Raw genomic sequence first — 13,550 nt, 5'->3', positions numbered from 1 at the left:
GAAGAGGATGCAGCAGTGTGCACAGAACACTACACTATGGAAACCTACTGTTGTGGCAAAATGAACATGATAGTGGCAACTTTAATGATTGCTTTTGAATAAAATCCAGCATTGTACAACGTGTTTGTGTGTGGTTAAAACCATTATAGGAACAGTAATAGCATGCAGCCTTATTGGTTTGTTCACTGAAGAAGCCTCTTTTCCACTCCAGGCGTATCTACACACAATGTGAACAGCAGACTCATGCCTTTACGTTTTAGGTTGCTGTTTCAATGTTGCTGTAAGTCTCTGAATGGCACAGGTGGTAGTGGCCTCAAGAGTCAGTTGACAACATGCAGGTTTTTTTTTACAATTTGTTTTAAAAGCAGTAAGTTTGCTTTTCAATTTCCTTTTGAGCACAAGATTCGGATTTGTTAGTTTGGCTAGGGTTTGTATCGATTGACATCAGACTTTTTCAGTGGACAAATCAATAACCTGCATGGAGGCACAGGGTTAGGCATTACAATGAAGCCCCTTTAGATCACACTGTCTGGTCCATTAAATCATATTTTCCTAAATGTGTTTTCAGAATGTTCAGTGGCTGGGAGCCTCTCACAGCAAATCCTGTTTTTGCTACATACTCAGTTGATTGATTTTTCATACATTTATTTTTAAAGGGATGATCTTCTAGAATCATTAGAAGCATCCCGTGCAGGCAGCCATGGCACAGATCTCACAGATATCCCCATGATCAGCCACTGTTTCTGGGGAAAACAAGAAACGAGAAAATATTGTATTGTTACACATTGTGAACTCTAATAGTCGTCAATAGGACTATCGTTTTTCACACCTTGTCTTAAATAAGGTATTAGGATCCAACATGATGCCATCTAAAGCCCTACAACATGTGCAGCTATGGGAGTTCAGATGCTGTCTTAATACCTGTTGCAGTAGGAGTGAATCTACAGTGTATTGTCGGGCTAACTCCTTACGTAGAAAAGTAAATGATTAATCTTGCAAAAAGTATTTATGAGAGGTGAGATAATGATTTAGCCTTATTACTGCTTTACTTTGAAGAATGATTAATACCTACAGTAGTTACAGAGAAACACTGTGCACAATAGAAGAGTTATTTTGAATTGACACACTTTTTTAAATCAGATCCATTCCTCGTTCATGCTCCCCGAATAACACACAGGTTTACAATTAAAGTTAATCAGTAAGGAATGTTTCTGTGCAATTTAAACACCTTGTGGACTAGACACATCAGGATTTTCCTGTCCTGGCTGCCCATTGTTCTTTTTGTATTCTTTTTTTTATCTCTCTTATTGGGTTCCTTCTCTTTTCTAGACCTGTAAACCTTTATGACTCTGACTGATTAATGGAGAGGCATTATTTGTTTATATTAATATCCCAATTGAGCTCCTTTTTTGGCCTATTGCTGGCTTATAAAATTATCTGACTGACACAAAATGATCATTTTTCTAATTTAAAGTTTTCCAGAAATGTAGTTTTACAAGCCAGCCGCGGACCAAACAAATAACTTATTAGTGCTCCTCGTGGGTTTCTTTCCAGCACTTTCCTCCCCTTGGTAACTTCACATCTTGGATGTGTAGTCCTTGGTAACTGATAGGCCAAAATCTGCCATGTGATTTTAGTTCTGAGTGGGTCAGATTCGTTAAATCTTTTTACTACTGAAATGTGTTCCAAATACTAAAGGGGCTGAAGCAAGCATAGTGGACAGCCTAGAGCTCCGTTATAAAGATAGCATACACTTTTGCAACAGAGGAAGCTGGTTCCACCAGTATTGAGTTTTGCAATGCAGATCTAGGTGCAAAATTATGGGTCAGACCATGCTGCCCCCTGCAGGTGGTGTTGTGCACCGCCCCTGCTAACACTCACTGAGTCTGGAGAAGACCATGCTCATGTCTGTGCTCTGGCACACTGCTCTGAACTCCTCTGGCAGGGCTGGGTTGGCACACAGCACTGCAGAGCTGGACATGCGAGAGGTTTTCAACTCAACGCTGTCCATCAAATCCTTCAGCTTCTTCACAGCCTCCAGAGAGAAAGTGAAATCTCCATCCTGGACATGGGGAAAGAGTCAGGAAAGGTGTCAGAACGAGGAATAATTAGGTGGGGGTTGCCTAGGAGGGATGGTGAAAAATATACACACATTAGAAAAATAAATATTTTTGCCATATTCAGTATAGCGTACAGTAGAGTCGTAATTTGCAAGTAATTCACAGTTTCACACTGTTTACAGTCTAAAATCATGTTAGCTATTCAAATCTATTATTTGTCTGTTATGACTCTACATTGATATGCCTCAAGATCAGCTGCAACCTATCCACATGTTGATCCTTGTATAACATATTAAAACCATTTTTGATAACAAGATGGCATTCAATATTTCTCCAATTAACCCTAATGCAGCGATGATGGACCTTACATCTGATAAAGAATAAAGTAGAGGATTACAGTGACTGATCTATTTTATGTAGAAATAATGAAGTCTGATTTGGGTGCATGCATGTATACTAGAGCAAACATTGAAAATGCTGTTACTTCTTTGGTTCCACATATTAGCCAAGCGGCTGGGTCTGATTATATAGCGGGTGTGAAAATGGTTACAGATGAGTGTTACTATACAACAGCATGGGAAGTTGTTACAGCAGCATTTGTAAAGCACCATGGCCTAGACTCTCAAAGCTATTTACTCCAAATCGACATTAGCTCATTTTGGAAAAACACGTCCTAAAACAAATTAAAAAAAACAGCTTAATACTTCATTCCAGGCCCTGAACGAACAGCCTGAGTTATTTATTCCAGGCCCTGAACGAACAGCCTGAGTTATTTATTCCTGGTTTGGTAACTTCATTTGGGTGCGTTTCTCATTGCTGAACAAAATGTGCGAACGACGAATAAATAGCTTTGAGAGCTAAGCCCCATATGAAAGGCTTGTGGGTGGAATTCTAATAGATATTCACTGGGCTCTTTCCTTAAGTGCTCCCTTGCATAAGCCAGTTTAGAAAGAGCATATTTGAGAAAAGAGTGAAAATCTGTGAGAAATCCACCTACGAGGCTTTCATGTGTCAGTTTGCACGATTAGACTGTTAAATACCTTGACGACTGTTTTTCCCTGCAGTTTGCTTTTGTTTGTTTTCAGTTTGGCACCATACCTGTACTGTATATAAAAAGATCCTCACTTTAATATCTGCAAATATATTACAATATTGTGAAACCAAAATATGAATAAAATGGAGAGTTTTGAATCACCGCTGGACTACAGTACCTAATTCATTCAATTACATTTCCTGACATGTAGTCTATAAATTGACTGAATGTTGAGCAATACCATATCAACTCAATTAAAGTAACTAGAGCTAACACAATTATTTCGTAAATGCCAAGTGTCCGTTCACTATGCCTGTTTTACATGTGCAGTTTTGAAAGAAACATATTTTCATTTTTAAAAACAGACATCTAGTTCTACTCTAGGTTAAAGAAAGTTCTCAGTTTACTTGCCTTGAATTCCTGGAAGTGTTTTACTGCTTCCTGGGTCATTAGTGTCTTTGTGGTGAAAGCCTGTTACTGGCTGTAAAGCATTTCAGCTAGGAAGCAGCTGATTGGTTAGTGACAGTTTTACTCTTCCAGTGAAATGACTCAGGAAGTGTAACACAATCTGGAAGCAAGGCTTGGAAACAGATTTATTTAACCTAGTGCAATACCAAATATCATATATCAAAATAAAGACATGTTTGCTAAAACATGCGTTTCTTTCAAAACTGCACATTTGAAATCTACATAGTGAATAGCTGTGCACAGCAAGAAACATGTACAAAATTATTTATGGAATAACAGCTTTCAAACTTGCAAATGTGAACCAGTTTGTACTCACAGGTGACTAATAAAAACCAACAGACTCACTGGAAAACAGTAATCCCGGTTTACAATGTGGGATACTGTACATCGTCAAATTATAGAAATGTCAATATAAATTGGACACCGGTGAACTGAGTTTCAACTGTGAAAAACAAAGAATCTCTATTTGGTTACATTGTTTAACAAGATCTATAACTGTGGTCCCTGAGGCCTTACATTGTATACATTCGTCACCCACATAATCAATAATTGTAAAGTATGCAAAGCAAGATGAAGATTTATAATGGACTGCTCCACTGTGCAGAGCTCTAGAAAGGAGTGCCCTTCAAATGTAATACATAAATCAATTGGTGTGTTTGATTTATATAGTGAAGTCATTTTATAGAGTGAAGCCATGGACTGGCTGATTTACAATAATCCTCGTCAGTATGAAATGCTTTATGTGTTTGTTTTATGGTGCATTATGCTTTTTAAATTGAAAAATAAAAGATTATTTGCTTAGAGGATGAAAAAATAATACAGAAAGCCTTATTTAAAATGTCATTTGCTGTGATATTGTCTATTTCTTAATCTATAGCAGCACCACAACACTGTGCAATAAGTATGCCTAATCCTTGGTATTGCCATTGCTGGTAAAGCTGACTTCAAGGTAATATAATAGAGTTCCAATATTGTAAGGCTTCTATATTAACACAAATGCAGAAGTGCATAACTTCAAACCTGGATTTGAAAGCTGTAGAAGCCACAAATGACCTTTCTCTCTCCTGCAAACATCCAGTATTGAATCTGTAGTGTTTATCCAGTCTACAGTATTCCACAGTGATCCAAACAGTGAAGGGATATTCAGAGCTGGGTGTATTAATGATGTGTATACAGGCATCCACCCACACACTAATTCGTAGTAAGCAAAATCATTATGCAGCCTGCTCACGTGCTATAGTCATTCTTTGATCATTGTAACCACTTCTCTGTTTTTAACATTAAGCCTTGGCCGCTTGGCCTCCGCCTCCTGATTTCCTGGTCCACTTTTATTGACTTCATTAATTGAATTGTGTGTGAAGACATCTTGGCTATTCAATTGACCTTGTTTGGGTTTGTCATTTAAAACGCACTCGTAAACGGTTTATTAAAAAATAAGTTTGCGTTAGATATGACAGGGCTTGGGGTTAGAATCCTCTCCCTAATTAGAACAGGTGTGAAATGTGGTCAGGTGTCAATTGATTTATGGATTGTCAACCAACCCTGGCCACATGCCTTTTAAAAAGAAGCTGAAATCCAGCTCCTTTGTTCTAATCTAGGTTGAGTAGAGTGTGGACAGTCAAGATAATGAGGCCCTTTACCTGGTAAAGTGAAAGGGTTCAGCTCAGTTCAGTTTTGCATGTGCTAAACTGCAAACTGGAACTTAAGTTTAGCGCAGTTAGCGAGGATAGGCTCCTGGTGCAGGACCTCCCTGTGCAGGGGGAGTAGCACAGGGCAGAATACTGTAGGCTTACCTTTTGTTTGCTAGTGCTATTCAACTTGAATACATTTTTCAGCAGCAAGTCATTTACATGTTGAACAATGAACAAAGCTTATAGTGAAATAAAAAAACTCTGCATTGCTGTTAAATAACAAAACGTAGCCAATCTGCATCATTTCCATAAATGTTTTAATACTGTACATCATTGATGTCCAATATATTTAAGTGTTTTGCAATTGAAGGAATCAATTATTCAACACCTCACATCACAGGCTTTACAACCAACAAGTCTTGGACAAGATAGCTGATGTTTTATTTTATATATGTTTAGGACTCTGGAGCTAATGGAAGGTTAATTTACTAGCCACAGTCGGATACTAATCAAAGTTTCAGGCACCTGCTCACAGTAAGTGTGAGTGTGTACTGCAGTGTGCTTGGTATCTCTGTTTATCCATAAATCTATAAACATTATTTATAACTGGCTATTTTCTGATTAAAATAAAATGTAATAAAATATATGGGGCAGTTCATAGATACTTGCCTCTTTTCATATAAGGAAACATTTTTTATACATTGAAACATGTTTGGAGAATATATTTACATCCTATTGTATATAGTTTCATAAATATATTTGTAGTCTACAATATATTGTGATTATCCCATATATTAAACGAGTGAATATATTAGTGGTCGTCAAACTCTTGACTACTAGATCATTATATTACGTTTAAATTCTTAAACAAAATACTAAACTGAATGATCAACTTTTCGTGCAGAAGTCTTTCAAACGGTTTATTCTTGTGATAAAGGCTTCTTGCAAAACATTTGAAAAAATGGAAATCTAATAATACTTCTGTTTAGCATTCCTAAATATTTATGTATTTTATTATTTAACGTATTTTACCCCCCATGATCAATAATCTTTATCGGTATTATTACCTAGCCATTATCTCCTAACCAAACTAATTAATAAATGAGAAATAAATAACTAAATACACAGATACTTACCACAACCTTTACACTGTCTGAATTGCACACAAACAAAACGAAGACGACGAAAACACTGGCGATGGCTTTCATTCTGTCCTCAATCTCTTGTATTGTATCCTGCTTCTTCAAAGGACGGTTTGGTCAATGGGCTAACTAGCCTTTATAAAGTTCTTGTGGCTTGTTAATTTAATAAACTATTATTTATCATGAAGAAAAGAGTTCATGGCACAGTATTTACTGTTAGACTAGCTGAGAAACACTGGCCAATAGAACACCTACCCACACCTCATCTGCTTTTATGGGGGCCCTAAACATTTCACAACAGTACGATCACAAGAGACATTTTGTTCAGATGCACCAGTCGATGGATAGGAAAGGTAGAGTGCTGCAGTCAACTTCAAGGACAAATGTACCCAAACATTTTTTCAATAAAATAGGAAAAGAATATACAAATTAATATAACTTTGTAAGATATCATTATTTAAATCAAAATGTTATTTTGTTATCTTGTTACTATATTTATATTTATTTTTTGGCACTATAATACAATAATGGGCCTTCTTTGTTGGCTTATTGCCTGTTTGAATATTGGTTGTTTTGGTACAGTAAAAGTATGCTGTTAAACGACAAAAACAAAACTAAAATGGGGTTTTAATCTGTTTTATATGCAGATTTAAATGAGTAATTTGGATTTAAAATGCAATATTCTTAATGTAAATTAATTCAGGTTGTTTGAGCAATTGCAATAAGAGCCACTATAAAAAGGTAAGGGGATGGAAGCTACTGTTTAAAGGACACTCAAGATGGGTGCCAAAGTTTTCACTTTAGGTAATGCTTTGAAGAAGTTAATACTTTGTATACAGTTCTTGTTATAAGAGACAACTTGTGCAGTTGGAGGCCTGCAAAACTCATTTTCTGAACTTTGGAACTATGTCTTGTGATCTCAGCGCTCAGTTTTTCACATATGGTTGATAGTGATTTTCTCATACGCGATTTATAAAATACATGAAGTGATATGTACAAAAAATGAAAACCATTCATATTGTAGTATTCTTTGCCCTTACTGTAAACTATACTGTATTTAAATATTAAGCTTGCATTGCAACCCTGCACTGCCCTGTAACACTAAGTGACCTTGGATAAAGGCATCTGCAAAACACAATAATAATAATAATAATAATAATAATAATAATAATAATAATAATAATAATATGAAAAATATTGTCAGTCTGAATGCAATAATATGATTCTGCTGTTGCAGGGGGCTTAATGGGACCCCCGAGCACTCTGCTTTTTTTCAGCCTTCCAATTTATTTTGGCCATCAGCCACCACTGCCATAATACTAGTTCACTGGTATTCTATATTAAGTGGGGATAAGGGAAGTTTCTTTCTTTCCTATAGTACTAGAGCAGTTTCGGATGGAGTTATCATTCTTAGACCTGTATACAGCGATGAAGGAGTTAGCCTGGTTTATGCACATTTTTTTTTTCCAACATTGTGCCAGTACCATAATTCTGCACTGTAGTTTTGATAAGCCAAATGTGTGGATATGCCCAAGCAAATTTATGGCAGCATTAAGAGAAAAAAAAAAGCTTACTTTGTTTATCTTGAAATGTAATTCATTTGAAAAAGCAGTTAACTCTTTGGTTTCAGATACAAGCTCATCTGCCTACCTCTAAGCGCCCACAAAGCTGACATAGGTTCAGATTCAAGATGTTAGCTACAAACCCTTGTATTGCAATACACCTGCATGTTAAACTGTGATTGTAACATTGCTAAAGAATTGTTTTAACATCCTTCTTTCTCTTCTCCTCATTTTTAAAATGGCTTTGCATCTAAGCCAGTTGCTTATCTTGCATATAAGCGCTCTCTCATTACACAAGCATATGTGTCAATTTTCAAGGTTATATGGCAATAGCCACAGCCAAGATAAAGGGGCTGGTGTTTGCTTTATTTTATTCCAGGTGATGGCAAACTAGATATTGCTTTGTATATGGTATCTGAGATATCTACTTACAAATGCATGTAAAGTAATTAAAGGAATATGGATTATTGTTGACTTTAGTCATGCTTTATAATACCAGACAACCAACAAAGATTATACCTGAACTCCCTATACAGTTTTATAGTGTAGCATCATTGTTTTCAAAGGCGGATCCCTCATGTGTATCTTTTCTGTCAGTGTCATTTCAATACTGTGGATAAAGTGCAATGGAAGGCTCTGGAAATGTACCATTTGTTTTAGCTAATTTCACTATATTAATTTCATTTTATAAGAAAGTAATTACAAAGTACTGTACATTACGTACCATAATACAAGAGGTTCTCCTTTGTAAGCTGCTGCCACATGATTTTGATCTATCACACTCACTAACCAATGATCTGCTACTCAATACGCAATACTGCACATATCTTCAAATGCAGCTCCAGCACACTGTTGTAATGTTCTGATTGGCACATCATAATAAAGTATTGAAAACAGTGAATTAGTGAATGCACAAAGATTTAATATGAAAATACATGCCAGGAATGAAGGCGTTAAAGGGGTGGGGAAAATTTCATTCTTTGCATGACCTACAGTAGGAAGTGCATGACAGATTACAAACAGAGAAATAGCGGACACAGAGGTGGAACACTGCAGTGCTTCTTGCACACTTTTATTAAATAACAGTATTGTTATAATTTTATTAAATTATAACAATAATGCAAATCACATCAAAAGCAGCACCCAAGCAACACTATCCTGCCATATAGACAGGGAGCACAACCTGCTGCTTCTTCTCTCTAACGCATCTCACCCCAGAACAAAGGAGCTGGTTCTTATTGTAAAGCATTCATCAATTAGGTCCCAGCCACATTCCTCACATGGATTTAGCACAGATGATAATTTAACCCCATCCCTTTATCCACATAAGCCAAACAGAAACACATTATATACACATACAGGGCTTCTGCCCTGTTACACACCTTTATAGTAGAATAACAGTAGAATAACAGGTTAGATTAAAGGGGTTCCCTTTCAATTCGAAGATGACCACATAACCTTAGGACCCTGTGTGCCCAAAACTGCAGTGCAGGGTCACGGAGATGCACCTGAAGTGGGATTATGCAGTGGAGGAACACATGACCTGCCAACACGACGGGTATCCTGACTGTCTATGTGGATGACATACTATGGGAAGCCCCGATCCCTGAGCCGGTGGCTTCTGAGTTATGCCTCCTTTCAGGCATGCTGCTCCAGACCTGGCAAGCCTGGTAGTGGCAGACACCTATAGCTGTCCCAGACGAGGGTCACCGATGCGGATAAGACGGCACTGTTAGACACACCGATATCCCCGGGGCATACCTTTGGGCCAGCAGTGGAGGAGATTCTGCAGTGCTCCCGAGAACATGAAGCTGGGTGACCTGAGGCACCACCTGCAGTCCACCGCAGCAGCAGGCCACCAAGTCCTCCCTCAAGGCAGGGACAACGCAGGGTGTGGCTCGTCCATTCAACAGCATTTCAGAAGGCAGTTCCAGGGTCATTGCCGTAGGCAGCTGCCTCAACGTGCTCCGCTTCAACCTCAGCAGCCCCAGCAGGGGCCCTGAAGGCTTGCGGCCTCAGACTCATGCTTTCACGACACACCGTCACATTTGCCAGTTCATCCTGCATACCCCATAAGTATGTGGGTGGTTGTCTTCTCTTTCATGCAAACATGGTTACGGTAAGTAACCTAACGTTATTTTGTTACAATCACTTTAAATCAAAGACCATTTTTTAATTGCCAGCAGGCAGCTTGCCTTGCAGAGTAATGGAAAAGGTGACAGCACAAGTAATAAACATGGACACCTCAGATAGTGTGTTGCTTGTTTATTTTTTGTTCATCAGTAGTAGACAAGCAAAATACAGATCCTTTATATAAAAAAATATTTAGACAAGTCATTTTTTAAATAAGTAAAAAAAAAAATAAAAAAAACCCCACTAAGTTTAGAAAATTGATTTATTTGGAAGCCATGCAAGATATTTCTTTCTTATAAATTATTAATATTAAAGAAAAGATCTTAAGTGACTCCCAAACAAGTTAAATATTTAACAGTATAGAATATATTATTTAAAATAATTATATAAAGCTTACATTTAAAAAAGCTTACTCCACACAAGATCTTAACAGTAAAAAAATATTTACCAGTAGCAAAATAGGTACAAGTAATAATCAATCAAAAAGGTAACAAAGTGCTTACAAGGTATTTGCTAGCTAAATTGAGATTCTTAACCCCGATGGGGAATGTATTTCTTAGTAATTTACATTCTCTATAGGTCAGTTGGGTGACTTTTAGTGCAGTGAAAGGGGCTTGTTCATTCAAACAAATTTCTTCTCTTCACATAATATACATTGAAGTTAAAGCTGCAGTCCCACTGTTTATAATTATGTTTGTAAGCCAAACACACTGGTCCATTAAAAAAGTGGGTTTACACATAATGATAAAGGCCAAGTTATAAAGTCAAATACTAGTGTTACTGTATATTTCTATATATTTTTATATGGGAGAGCATGGACGAGCGTGTTTAACCACACTTAAAAAGCTTCAGCGTTCGCTGTTTAACATCCAGTACAAGCAGCAAAGGCACAGATCTCACACTCATCTGGATGAAAAGCCACTCTCGCTGTAGAAAGAAAAATAAATCACAATTAGGATCACTGGGTTGCTAATAATCTGTTAGTGTGGCCTTGTGGTTAGAGTTGGGGGACTGGAAGAAAACTATATATTCCAAGACAACAGAAATGGTTAATATGGAAATTGAATTTTTTATTTTTTTAAAATCTTTAAAAGATCATTAAAAATGTAGAACAATCGTTTAATTTCTCTTCATTGTTTTATTGATACCGTTAAGTTTTGTTATCGTTGGGAACTCTCCTTGAGAGCCTGAGTGAATTTGTCAATTTTCAGGATATATGTTTGAGAAAATATATACTGCATGGCCATTGAGTCTGCCCACTGCTGGTGGTGTTGTGCACTGCCCCTGCTAACACTCACCGAGTCTGGAGAAGACCATGCCAGCGTCTGTGCTCTGGCACACTGCTCTGAACTCCCCTGGTAGGGCAGGGTTGGCACACACCACTTCAGAGCTGGTCATGGCCACGCGGGAGCTTTTTCGAATCCCCCCACCCATCAAATCCTTCAGCTTCTTCACAGCCTCCAGAGAGAAGGTGAAATCTCCAGCCTGGACAGAAGTAAATACAGGAAATGATTATAACTGAACTTACCAGTCTCCTAAGACTTTCCTAAGCTAATCATTAGCCATTAATGACATGTTCTGTTAATTTCAGTATTAACTGCTTTCTAAATTTGAAACACAGTTAGCAGCTGTGGAGTTTATATGCACAGTTCATGAAAGATGGCATTATTTTTTCAGTGCCTGATTTTTTCTTTTTTTGTGATAACTTTTAGAAAGGTGCCAGTCGGTTAGTTAGTATATTTATGAAAGTATGTACACATAAAATAACATTATATTCACATGTATGTGCAATTAAACATTTTAAGATGAAGCCTTGAAAGGTTCTTATTATTATGGATAGCATGATTAACAAGCATTAACATTATTTCTCACTGGTTTCTTTCACAAAATAATAAATGTATTATTTTTTAATTATTATATATATATATATATATATATTATATATATATATATATATATATATAAATAACAAGATTTCTTGACATATGTAAAATTCTGAGAAAGATATCCATTATATTCCTCATCGTAGCGTTAAAAGGTTTTGGCACATTTCTACTGTGCCACCAGACTAGCAACCAAAAACTCTCAGACACATGGGATTCATTCTCATATTGTCATCTGTGGTTGACACGGGGCCTTGAAAATTTTAATTCAGCAACACGTGATAGTGTTAAACTGAACTCTGTTTACCCAAGAGATCCTGTGTAATAATGCATTATTACAGCAGCAACAAATCTCAATATTTCTTAGTGGTATCAGTCTTGGCAGTCACCTTGGCAATATTTTTTAGAGTAAAATAGACTAATGTTGTTTTTTAAACCAGTAAATTGATAATATTTGGGGTATCAGTGCTTGTCCGGTTCCTAATAGCTGACTGATCTCAAAACTTTGTCAAGTAAAGTCTTTAAGGATCCCAATGATTCAGAATCAACAACATTGCTAAGTAACCCATTCCATACCCTTCCCACTCTGTGTATAGAAATGTCCTCACTTAATTTCTAGCTGTGTCATCTGGTCCTGGTATTAGGCACTTATAAATCTTCATGTTATTATTATTTTTAGAAGTACTAAAAGAAACTGAATGTTTTTTCTCAATGTTTTCAAAATAATCATTTCATTATATATTATATTTTTTAAATTATATAAAAAAAGGCACTTACTTTCACTACAACAGCCTCTGAAAGCACAGAGAGTGTGGAAAAGCAGACAATTGTTGCCAAAAGAACTCTCATTTTGTATAGTGATAATTTGCCTTGGGTCTCTGGGTGTCCCTCACTGAATCAGTCTCTTGGTTGTCTCTCCTGTTTGCTGTCTGCCAACCTGCTTTTGAAGCCTAACTCTCCAGTTCTTTAATAACCCTTCTTAGCCGCTATTGGTTACAGCCTAATATTTAACGTGGTTAATGTTTAACTGTGGTACGAAACTTTATCATGTCATAAATTGGGATTACTATATTGTAGGGGGTTACTGGTGAAACGGTTTGTTTAGTTGTGCAAACCAAAAACCAAGTAACCTGACTCACTGCAGTTTCACAAGCAGACACACTGTAGTGATCATTGTCTATGGTTTTGTATTACACAATGGACAATGCATTTTTAAAAACTATATACTTGCTGCTACATTACACAAATGGTCAATTTTGAGATATGACCATACATCCTCCTGGTCTCCTGGAACAAGGTTTCAATCCGTGGATCCTGATAGGCTTTGTGCTCCCTTTGCATCACAATCCTTCCCCAGCCTGCTTTTCAGGAATCTCTCTGCAGAGTACCCGTTCAAGAACTGGTCCCGCAGACCCTATGAGATATTTCCTTATTTTGACTTGCAGAATGTAAATTCAATCTGAAAGGTTTTTTTTTTCTTTACCCCCTGGTGTTCTCATTAAAAAAAAAAAAAAAAAAAAAAAAAAAAATCTCTGGAAATGTGGTGAGTCTGTGTGTAAATCTCATGCCAGGCTCTGTCTCATTTTTTTTCAGTGTTCCCTGGCTGTGTACACCTTGTAAGAACAATCACACAGCTAT

The 13,550-nt window shown here is 36.9% G+C and overlaps 1 protein-coding gene across 1 annotated transcript; it reads right to left on the bottom strand.

Moving 5' to 3' along the window:
* Window positions 1-675: 675 nt before the first annotated feature.
* LOC121328957 (guanylin-like) lies at window positions 676-12,809 on the bottom strand. Its single transcript, XM_041274113.1, has 3 exons — window positions 12,690-12,809; window positions 1,882-2,062; window positions 676-743 (listed from the first exon to the last, which is right to left on the bottom strand). The coding sequence occupies exons 1-3, from the start codon at window positions 12,759-12,761 to the stop codon at window positions 676-678; spliced, it is 321 nt and encodes a 106-aa protein (XP_041130047.1). The 5' UTR covers window positions 12,762-12,809.
* Between the last annotated feature and the right edge of the window lie 741 nt (window positions 12,810-13,550).

Source organism: Polyodon spathula, chromosome 16 (genome assembly GCF_017654505.1).
Source record: "Polyodon spathula isolate WHYD16114869_AA chromosome 16, ASM1765450v1, whole genome shotgun sequence".
NCBI lineage: Eukaryota > Metazoa > Chordata > Actinopteri > Acipenseriformes > Polyodontidae > Polyodon > Polyodon spathula.
The sequence above is the reverse complement of the archived record's forward strand: the minus strand, read 5'-3'. Positions and strand labels throughout refer to the sequence as shown.